Source organism: Elephantulus edwardii, unplaced genomic scaffold (genome assembly GCF_000299155.1).
Source record: "Elephantulus edwardii isolate Elephantulus edwardi_28Jun2011 unplaced genomic scaffold, EleEdw1.0 scaffold00199, whole genome shotgun sequence".
NCBI lineage: Eukaryota > Metazoa > Chordata > Mammalia > Macroscelidea > Macroscelididae > Elephantulus > Elephantulus edwardii.
This window is the reverse complement of record NW_006399949.1, coordinates 1627142-1639027: the sequence shown is the minus strand read 5'-3', so window position 1 is coordinate 1639027 and position 11886 is coordinate 1627142. Positions and strand designations below refer to the sequence as shown.

General features: G+C 38.5%; 1 protein-coding gene across 1 annotated transcript in view; it reads right to left on the bottom strand.

Annotated features, from left to right (window-relative positions):
• The window catches only part of GMNC (geminin coiled-coil domain containing), a 40842-nt gene extending 32335 nt beyond the window's left edge, over window positions 1-8507 (bottom strand). Inside the window, exon 1 of the mRNA XM_006897072.1 lies at window positions 8278-8507. Coding sequence (XP_006897134.1) covers window positions 8278-8507 — 230 coding nt within the window. The remainder of the gene's footprint in view (window positions 1-8277) is intronic.
• Between the last annotated feature and the right edge of the window lie 3379 nt (window positions 8508-11886).

Sequence of the window (11886 nt, the reverse complement as noted above, 5' to 3'; positions counted from 1 at the left end):
AAAAAATAATATATGATCAGGAGGTAATAATGATGAAAGAGGAAGTTGAACCTGCTCTGAAAGAATTAGCAAAACACAAAGCCCCAGGAATTCTGTACGATCAGTGACCTATTAATTGCAAATACTTACTAAAAGAAACATAAATGCAGACTGTACACATGGATTTCACGTGAAATCAGATTAACTACATCTGTGGGAAGAATCACTGGAAAAACCTCAATATCAGCTGTGAAAACTAGGCCAAGTGCTGATTATGTAAAAGACCACCAACTACTCATATGCAAGTTCAAGTTGAATTTGAAGAAAATGAAATCAAATCCACAAGAACCAAAATTTGACCTGAGTCTATCTGAGTCGAATTTCAAAACTATCTCAGGAACAGGTTTGAGGCTTTGAACACCAACGAGCAAAGACCAGATGAGCTGTGGGAGGATATAAAAAAAAAAAAAAATCATCCATGAAGAATGCAAAAGATCATTACAAAGGCAGATGTTAAAGAAAAGACCAAAATAGATGTCAGAAGATAATCTGAATTATCTAGAGCGCTGAGAAATCAAAGCAAAGGGAAGAAATCAAGGAATTAAGGAACTGAACAGAATATTTCAAAGGGCAGTGCGGGAATACAAAGCAAATTATTGTAATGAAATACACAAAGAACGGGAGTTAGAAAATCAAAAGGGTCGGACTTGCTCAGCATTTCTTAAGCTGAAGGAATTGAAGAAAATTCAAGCCTTGAGTTATGGATGCTATGGTCATAATTGAATATTGCATGATCCAGGAAGCAGCAAAAGAAGCAGGAAGGCATGTACAGATTGACTGTACCAAAAGAAATTGGCTGACCGAAGAATTTCATGAAACAATGTATGAGCAAGAGCTTGTGGTGATGAAGGAAGAAGTTCAAGCTGCTCTAGAGGAATTGGCAGAAAAGACCTCAGGAATTGACAGCATAGCAATTGACAAATTTCAACAAACAGATGCTGCCCTGGATGTGTTCACCAAGTTATGCCAAGAAATCTGGAGAACAACCACGCAGCCAACTGACTGGAAGAGATCTACATTTGTTGCCATTCTAAAGAAAAGTGATCTATCTGACAGAGTCAGAAATCATCAAACCGTATCATTGGCATCACGTGCAAGCAAGATTCTGCAAAAATTATCCAAAAATGACTGCAACAACGCATTAACAGAGAACTGCCAGATGTGCAGGCTAGATTTAGAAGAGGCTTTGATACTAGGTATATTATAGCGAATATTAGATGGATCTTGGCTGAAAGCAGAGAGTGCCAGAGGAATGTCTATCTGTGTTTCATTGACTATGCAAAGACATTTGCCTATGTGGAACACAATAAACTGTAGCTAACTCTGAGAAGAATGAGAATCCTGAACACTTGATTGTGCTTATGCGAAACCTATACTTAGACCAAGAGGCAGTCATCAGAACAGAGCAAGGAAACACTGCATGGTTCAAAATCTGGAAGGGTGTACACCAGGAATGTGTCCTATCTCTATGTATTTTCAACCTATATGCAGAACAGATCATCCAGGAGGTTGCGCTGTATGAGAAGGAATGTAACATCAGATTGGAGGAAGACTCATCAACAAGCTGGTTATGCAAAAGACATAACCTTACTTGCAGAAACTGAGGAGGACCAGAAGCACTCGCTGCAGAAGATAAAGGACTGCAGCCTTCAAAGTGGATATGATTATATAGATGGTGAAGAGATTGAGATTGTTAACAGCTGTAGTTTGCTTGGGTCCACATTCAACACACTTGGTACCAGGATTTAGGAAATAAAAAGATGAATTGCACTGGGAAAGTCTGCTATCAGGGACATTTTCAGAGGACTGAAGAGCAATGATGTCATTCTGGAGACTAAGGTGCACCTGATCTAGGCCATGGTCTTCATAATTGCATGCTATGCATCAGAAAGCTGGACCATGACTAGGGATTACAGAAGGAGAATTGATGTCTTTGAGCTGTGGTGCTGGAGAAGAGTATTGAATATGCCATGGACTACCAGGAGAACAAACAGGTTCATACTAGAGAGGGTGAAACCAAGCTGCTCCTTGGAGGAAGGATTCTGAAGCTCTGTGTGACTTACTTTGGGCATGTTGCAAGGAGGGACCAGTCTTTGAAGAGGGACATTATGCTTGGATGGGTGGAGGAACAGTGCAGGAGGGGAAGACCCTTGACGAGAAGGATTGACTCAGTGACATGAATAATGGTGGTAGGTGTGTAGGAAACAGGAAGGTTGGCTCAGGATAGAGAAGGGTGCAGGGCTGTTGTACACAGTGTCACTGTGAGTTGCAAGTGACTCAACATAACATAATAACAAAATGTTTCATCAATTTTGCAAAGACTTTTGACTGTGTAGATTAAGATAAACTGTGGCTAACATTGAAAAGAATGGGAATCCAAGAACACTTCATTGAATTCGTGTGAAACTTATACTTGGATCAGGAGGCGCCTGTCAGAACCAAGGAAGGAAGCACTGCATGGTTCAAAATCAGGAAAGAAGTGCTTCAGGGATACATCTTGTCTCCATACTAATTCAATCCGAACAGATCATTTGGGAGGCTGGGCTTTTTTGAGGAAGGATGTGTCAAGGGAACAACCTGCAATATGCAGATGACACAATGTTACTTGTTTGCTACAGAAGGTCAAGGAATACAGTCTTGACAGGAACAAAGAGTAAAGCTCAATATCAAGAAGACAAAGATTCTCACCACTTGGTCAATTGCCAGCACCATGATAAATGGAGAAGAGCTTGAAATTTTAAAAATTACAGCTCTCTTGGTTTCACAATCAGTGCTCTTGGCACCAGCAGTCAGGAAATCAAAAGACAAATTTGAAAATCTGTTGGTGTCAGGGACCTCTCCAGAGTGCTAAAGAACAATGATGTCAGTCTGGAGACAAGGGTGTGCATGTCCCAGGCAATGATCTTTGCAATTATTTCCTCTGCATCAGAGAGGTAGACAATGATTAAGGATTCCAGAAGGATTGATGCCTTTTAGTTGTGGTGCTAAAAAAGAGTGTTGAACATAGCATAAAGGCAAAGAGAACGGTTTGTCCTGGAGAAGGTAAGTCCAAATTGCTCCTTAGAGGTAAAGATCTTGAAGCTCTACCTCACATACTTCTATCATGTTGCTAGCAGGGCCCGGTCCTTGGAGAAGGACATCATGCTTGGAAATGTGGAGAGACAGTGCAAGAGAGGAATATCCTGGATGTAATGGCCTGACACAATGCTTGGGATAATGGGATTAGTGTGTCAGAGAAAGTGAGACTGGCTCAGGACAGAACAGAGTTCAGAGCTATTGTGCATAGGGTTGCTGTGAGTCACAGGTGACTCAATAACAAGTAATAAGAACAACAACAATCATTTGTCCATTTAATCAGTTGCCATCAAGTTTATTATGACTCCTAAATCCGTATAAACACTCATGTTTGCGTATATATAGGTATGCGTGTGAGTATATGTGTGTTTTTGTTGTTGTTAGGTACCGTCAAATTGGTTCTGAAACTTAGCAACGCTAACTACAACAGAATGAAATTTTGCCCAGTCCTGAGCCATCCTTATTTACAACAGTAGATATGTTTGAGCCCATAGTTACGGTAATTCTGACAATTTATCTCGCTGAAGGCTCTCCTCTCTTTAGCTAACTCTCTATTGAGAATAATAGATCCCTTCTTCTCCAGGGATTGATTCCTCCTGATAACTTGTCCAAAATAAGTGAGACAAATTCTCAATCTCCTTATTTCTAAAGAATATTCTAGCTGTAAATAAATGTATGTATATACATATTCCTGTATCTGAAAGTGTCAGTAACCTTAATGCCATAAAATGTTCAAAGGTGGAAAGAGAAAGATAGTGAGATTCAAACTCTTAGTCCTCAGAGAGTAAATCTTCATTTATTTCTATAAATGGATAACAATTTCCACTAAAAGAGAGTAATTTGAAAGTTAGTACAAGAAGGAATGAAACCTTGTTTTCTCTACATTCATGTCAGTGTCTTCAGGCATTGTTTTTCTGTTCTCCTGAAAAAGCTTAGAAGAACAGTTGCTATTAGATGCCCTCAGTTGGATTTTGACTCACAATGACCCCATGTGACAGAGTGGAACTGCCTCATAGGCTTTTTGAGATGCAAATCTTTACAGGACATTACCAGACCTTTCTCTACCTATGAGGTTAAAATACTAATATTTGAATGCTTAACTACTAAGGCTTCTTTACAAATTCTAGTCTAATTGAAGTGGTAAGTGATTATCCAGGATCACTCATAACAGAATGAATACATCTAGATTATTCAGAACTAAATATTCTAAGATGTAATTAAAACTTTATAATTAATTTCTCTATAATTAGGAAGGAAGTTATTAAAAGATTTATTCAATCATCATGATTATCAGGAGAAGTGTGTTTTCTTTTTGTAATAAAAACATATTTAAAATTAAAGCTGCTTGAGTGTATGCAAATTAACTGTATGCAAATTGCTTAAAACAAGTATTCCCATTGTTTCCAAGTTTACAGGGTCAAGTGTGAAGGCTGGGATAAAAAAAATACTTAATCTCTTTTGTCCCCATGTATTCAAAGCTATTGCAAAAAAATATGCAAATCTACATAGACGAGCAAAAATTACAAGAAAACATCCACTTTATATCATATGTATTGCTTTAAAATGTCAGTTATATAAACAGTTCCAAAACTCTGGCGGCTATTGGTAAGGAGTTTTGCTGCTAATTCATAGGCATGTGATTTTAATCCCCAGCTGCTCTGTGGGATGGGTAATCTCTTCCTGTGCAATTTACGACATACTCTGAAAACAGACTGGAGGGTAAACTAAGAGTCAGTTCCAACTCAAGGGCACATAAGGACAAAAACAATGTAAAATCATACCGAGTTTTGACACTAAATTGAAAGATGACAAACAGCAGAAAGACTGTTTCTTGTCCTTTGCTGTAGAGTGTCCATCAAATATAGGTCAAATAGACTACATTTCTAACTTGAAAGAATAAAAATATATTTAGAAAAATTTACATAGTTCTAGAAACAACGGGTAGAAGTCCACAAATTTCAGTTCACAAGACAGTGACTTCCCCCCCCCCCTCCAGGACAGTGGCTTTTAACTTTCATGCTGTGTGAAGATGAGAACTTGACAGTCTGCAGGAACTATATACTCTTGGTCATTAGAGGAGTTACAAAAGAGAATGGATTTACAAAATGGTAATTGTTTTATATTTTAGTCATACATCAAGAATAAATAATGAGATGAAATTGTCTTTAAAATAGTATTCAATATTTTAGTTTAATCAGTATGGTCAGACCAACTGAGACTCCCAGCAATCCCAAGTGATAGAACAGGGATTTCCATCCCTATAAGGTTTTCTTGATTGACTTATGGAAGCGGGTCTCAGGGGGGTTTTGTCCCATGTAGCCACAGAGTGAGTTCAAAATAACCTTCTGATTAGCAAGCAAGTCCTTAACCATTGTGCCAACAGAGGTCCTTCCAACGATCCTTCAATAAACAAATTCAGCAGAATTTTGGAGTTAAGGTTTTGTTTGTTTTATTTTCTTTAATACTGATTTACTTAGAAAGTTCATATATATCGTTTTGCATTCTAGATCTTTCCCATTTTCTTAACTATCTCCTCTATCCACCCATTAAATTCTGCAACCCTATGATTACCGCTCCCGCCCATCCTCCCCTCCTGCTCCCACCCACCCACCCCTATTAGATCCTCATACATATTTTACTAGTTAGCTTTCTATTTCTATGATAATGGTCTTATACAGTATTTGTCCTTAGAGGACTGAGTTAATTCATGTAGCATAATGCTCTTTAGTCCCTCCCAAGTCAGGTAATGATTTTAAAAAAATTGTTGCTCCTGTGTGCTTCTCAAAGCATTCCATTGCATAAATGTACCAAAAGACAGGGGAATTAAATCTTTATTCGTAGGGATTACTTTGGTATGATTTCAGTTAGATTAAGGATGATTATGTAGGAAGGGGTAGCAGTGAATAAGAATGTTGGCAGAAGAGTAATATCATGGCTGACTACCACTAACATCTTTCCTCTGGTCTCAAAGTTAGCAAATGAGCTAGTCAGAGAAAGTAGGAAAAATACGCTTAGTAAGAAGATGTACTGACTTGAGCTCAGTCTCAAGGTCTTGGACTTTTGGGGGGGAAATACTGGAGCCTCATGATCTTCATGGGTCAGGTTACATTGGGCCACAACTAAGCAAGAGTCAAGAAAAGGTGAAAGATCATTGAAATGAACCTTCCTCCCACATTGTTGCTTTTTTTACTCGATCAGAAGCTGCAGAAAGTTGAAACAAGCTCAATTAAACTGTATGGCAATATCTACCTTTACATATAAAATTAAACAATAGGATAAGGAGAAAAGGGGACAAAAAAAGTAACCAGAAAATATATGAAGATGCTGGTTCACTGAATCCTTTGTTTTTGTAAGTCTAATAAATCGTAAGTATTTTCTCTCTGGGCATTGTTTCTGCTCTAGCCAGTCATTTCAGTGTAGGCACAAGTGCTCTACTTTGCATTGCAAATGTGTCTATTCAGGAGTTGAAATTGTATTTATAGGACAAAAAAGTCCTATGAACTTAATAACTCTCAAAAGTGACTTTTCCTATGAAAAGTGTCACAGGCCAAACAGAAACATGGAATAGAAATTACAGGAACATAGATACAGGGTCAAGAGTTGGAGATACTTTTAATGGACTTGCCAAAAAGAAATTACTTCCCTTAGAAGCTAGAAAACAGACCTTATAGAAAGAATATTCACTCAAAAATATGTGGGCTTTCTTAAGATTTAAAAAGCACTACGTAAGTATTTTGGTGGCCAAATGGTTAGGGATTTGTAATGCTAACTGAAAGACAAGTGGCTAGAATTCACAAACTGCTCTGTGGTAGAAAAATGTGCAGTCTCCTCCTACACGATTTATAGTCTGGCAAAACCCACTAGAAATTGGTTCCAACTCAAAAGCAATGCGTTGTTTTGTTGCTGTATGTAAGTACTAGATATAAAGCACTGAACAAAATAAACATACTTCCTATGCATGTGAAAATTATACTGTGATTGATAAATAATGCCAAAGAAATGGACCCTTTTGAATTGTGATACTGATAAAGAATATTGAATATGATCTGCCCTGCCAAAAGAATAAACAAATATGTTGTACACTAAGAGCAGTCAAGTGTTCTTCATAGAGAAAAAGATGGTGAGACTACATCTCACATCCTTGTAGAGTGTTATTAGGAAGGGTTAGCCCTTGGAAGGGGATATCATGCTTGGAAAAGTAGAGGATTAGTGGAGGAGAAAACTCTCAGTGAGATGAATTGGTGTGATGATTGTAACAAAGGGTTTAAGCTGAGATTGCAAGGATGACATAAGATTGGGCATGGTTTCAAACAGTTATGCATAGAGTCTTCCTCCAATCCTGATGCCACAGTCCTCTCTTTCTCTTTCTCTCTTTCACTCTGTGTGTGTGTATTTGTGTATGTGTATGCAACAATATAATATTTTATTTGTAAAATATATGTATAAATAAAACCTGAAGTGCTTGCTGTAGAAGGTCAAGGACTGCAGCCTTCAATATGGGTTAAAGCTCAACATCAAGAAAGCAATGGTTCTCACCACTGGAATGCTTGGCAGCATCATAATAAATGATGAAGAGACTGAGATTATTCACATGTTCAGTTTGCTTGGCTCTACAATCAACATTCTTGGTACCAGCAGCCAGGAAATTAAAAGATGAATTGCATTGGGAAGGTCTGCTTTCAGAGAGCTCTTCAAAGTACTGAAGATCAACGATGTCAGTCTGTAGACTAAAGTGCACATGATACAGGCCATGGTCTTTGCAATTACTTGCTATATATCGGAAAGCTGGACAATTACTAGGGATGATAGAAGGACAGTTGAACAAGTTCGTCCTGGAGAGGGTGAAGCTATGCTGCTCCTTGGAGGCAAGGATTCTGAAGCTTTGTCTCACATATTTTGGGTATGTTGCAAGGTGGGACCAGACCTTGGAGAGGGACATCATGCTTGGGAGGGTGGAGAGACAGTGCAAGAGAGTAAGACCCAGATGAAATGGATTGATACAATGACTGGGACAATGAGTTATTTTGGGTGTTTTTTTTTTCAGGCTTTCATGTATCATCTTTATTGAGCATTTTGCTTTAACACAAAGCACAGGCAAAAATGTTACTTATGTAGTAACTTCTGATGGTTATATGTAAGAAGCTGAGCAGCAAACATTATCACCAAGAGCCATCTGGTACTTCAGGAGACAAGGCTGTGAAACTTTCATCTTTGTCACTAGCTGGCAGCACGTCCACTAGAGAGCTTTCTTTACCAATTATCTTGTTGATCTCTTGTCTGTTAAGTCTTGATCTCTCTGTTCCTGAATGATTTTCATATTTCTCTAAGGCATTTTCACCATTAGCAGATTTGTCTTTCATTACTTGCACACTTGTTTCTAACTCTTTTTCCATATCAATTTTCAGTGATTCTTCTATTATCCTCCTTTCTTGATTCAGCTTTTCTAGATCTTTCTGTTCCTTGTGGAAAGCTTCTTATTGTTTACTCAGCCTTCGTTCTTCTTTCTGCCTTCGTTCTTTTGCAAACTGCTTCCCTATGCTCTCTTTTTCCTTGAGTTTTCTGATTTGTTTCTGTTCTACATCTGGGTAGTGATATGAGGCAGGCATGGCAGCAGAGAGGGTGTCCATGGGAGGCATGCCACCTGCTGCTAGTAGATCATCCACTTCAAATGACCTTGGCATGTTCCCTCCATATTCAAAAGATGACTCTAGTCGCTTATCCAAATTGGAAAGTCCACTTCTGTCTTGCAGTTCATCTGCATTTTGGAGTAAGATGTGAATGAGGCGATCTGAGGAGCCTGACCGTGAATGCATCTCCAAGTGTGGGAGGGTTCCATTTGTCCTTGTGACACTGCTTCGGGTCCAGGGCTGGAGAGGCTGTACGTGGACTCAATGCGCAAGGGCTGCGGGAGTTGGGTCTGGACAGGCCTCGGGGCCAGCCAAGTGGGATCGGGTGAAACCTTCCAGGTATATCTCACTCTCTAGACTCTCCTTGGTTTGGGGGTCGGTGTGGATAAGAGGCACCTCAAGGAAGAGGTTCTCTCTGGCCATCACCATGACCAGAGCTTTGCTCTAGTTCTCTCCCAGGATGCCCTGCCAGAGATGTGTTAGGGTGAGGTCTGTCATCTGCAATCTCTGAGAAACTTAAGGTGACGCTCCTGGGAAGCCCCAGCAAGTGCAGGAGTGATGGATTCCTTGCTGTGGCAGGCTTGTAGAGGGGTTGAAAGAGAAACTCTTCGATGGTAGTTTCTGAAAGATTTTTCCAAGTGTTCGGCCTCTTGCTCGAGATCCCCCACCCTGGCTTTGGTGTTGGCTATAAACTCCATGTCAGAGTCCAGAGAACTGCCATTGGCATGACTTGGGAACCTGGACACAATTACCATTGTCAGGGCCTTGTCCTGGGCCAGATGATTCTTCAAGAAATCCCCACAGAGCTCGCTGTCGGGGAGCCCTGTCCTGCCACTCAGGAGTGGATTGATTCAGTATTTGGGGTAATAGGGATAGGAGTATCAGAGACAATAACATTGACACAGAATAGAGCAGAATTTAGGATTGTTGTACATAAGGTAGCTACGAGTCTCAGGCAACTAGATGGCACCTAACAATAACATATATATATATATATATAAAATTATAAATGGTATATATAAGTGTCTATATGATTTTATATAGGTCCTGTTCTATTTTCCCAATGCAATTCATCTTTTTATTTCCTGACTGCTGGTGTTAAGATTAGGCTTGTAATCATGTCAACAACAGAAAGAGGTTAAACTCTTTTTCTTTCCTATATTAATACTCGTTTATTTTCTTACCCTGTTACTTTCAGTACACATCCAGCCAATATTATATTTTTATATCAAAAGTAGATACCCTATCAAATGACTGTTAATTGTGGAGCCGAGCCAGCGGTTTGGGCACGTGGACAGGAGAGACTGGTCTATGACGAAGGACATCATGCTTGGAAGGGTGGAGGGACAGTACAAGAGAGGAAGACCCCAGATGAATGGATTGATACAGTCACTGGGGCAATGGTTGTTGGTACGCCAGAGACTATTGTGAGACTGGCTCAGGACAGGGAAGGGTTCAGGGCTGTTGCACGTTGTCGCTATGGGTTGCAGGAGACTCGACAGCACATAATAACAACAATTCTATTTTGTTTCTGTTGTTTTAGGTAGAGGCTTGTGTACTGCTATGAATGAGGTGTATTTATGTTTTTATTTTCTCCTCATTTTGGAAGCTCCATAGTTTAAGAGCACACTATCAATTTTTATATGTTATGTCATGCATCTGGTATATCACTCCTCATAAGTGTTCATATTAATGCTGAAAGTGTTTCCATAGAATCTACTGGGTATGCTACTAAGCTTGTAATCATGTCAACAACAGAAAGAGGTTAAACTCTTTTTATTGCCCATATTAATGTTAGTTTATTTTCTTACCCTGTTACTTTCAGTTCAGATCCGGCCAATATGATATTTTAGTATTAAAAGTAGATACCCTATCAAATTAATGACTTCAAACTAAATATAATTCTTTAATAATTATAACAGTTTTGTGGGTCTATTTGCACATTTTAAACTAAAACAAATTACTGTTGGTTTCTGCCTGAAGTAATCCAGGTGATGGAGAGTAGGGCTGTGCTTTACAGGACTTTGCAGGTTGTGGGTTTTGGGAAAAAATAACAGCAGGTCTTTCTTCCTTAGCACCTTTACGTGTGTGAAATCATCAACTTTTCAGTAGATAGCTGATAGTCATTTGTAACACTCATGCTTGTTTGCACATGTTGCTGTTCCAAGCAGACTTACTATTTTTACTTAAAATAACTCTATGTCTTACAATAATTATCTCGTAGAGTTTTCAAGTCTGTAAAGCACATCACTAAGTCTTCCTTGTAGCTGCTGGCTGGATTCAAATTCCACTCTTTCAGTTAGTAGGCAAATGATTAAATATTGTATAGGATCATGTATAGAATTTAACAACTGATAATTTAAAACATTTCATTTAATTATTCAATTAAGAAATATTTATTTTGCCAAAGCCATCATTTCCTTTAGGTTTTCAAATACGTTGTCATAGAACTTCATATCATAATTCTTTTATTTATTTATTTATTTATTTTTCATATCATAATTCTTTTAATCATTTTGTGGTTAATCTTATCTTTAACCTTGCCTGTTTTACTCCCTTTCTCTTTCTGTAATCATGTTTATAGAAGATTTATTATTTTATTAGCCTTATCAGAAAAGGGAGGAGGTTTTGGTTTCTTTTTCATTTTTAGTTTTCCTCAGTTACAAATAAATGTTATAATGTTTACCTCACATGGATTATAACGATAAAAAGATGCAAATGCATTCATATCCTTAAAGTGCTTGTTGTTGTGTACCATAGAATCAGAACTGGCTCATAGCTGACACTTGCGAAGGTGTTCAGAGGCAGGTAATTGCAGGAGATTGTTCATCCTTCTACCATGGAGCAGCTGGTGGCCTTGAACCACATGTCGTGAGGATTGCAGCACAGCTTCTTACTAGTAGGCCACTGGAGTATAAAGTGCTTAGAATCACTCAAACTCAGGAAAAAATGGGTTGCAAGATTTACTGGCTTTACATTTTCATCAAATTGCCAGTGTTGTATAGCAATCCCTTTCTTTATCTCCTGAAGAATTGTTTGGTAAATAAAGGTCTATAATTGCCTATCTTCACATGTCTTCTACCATGATAACAAACTTTTAAACCTTTTTAGTGTGTTTGACCTTAAGAAATTCAAGTTCTGACAC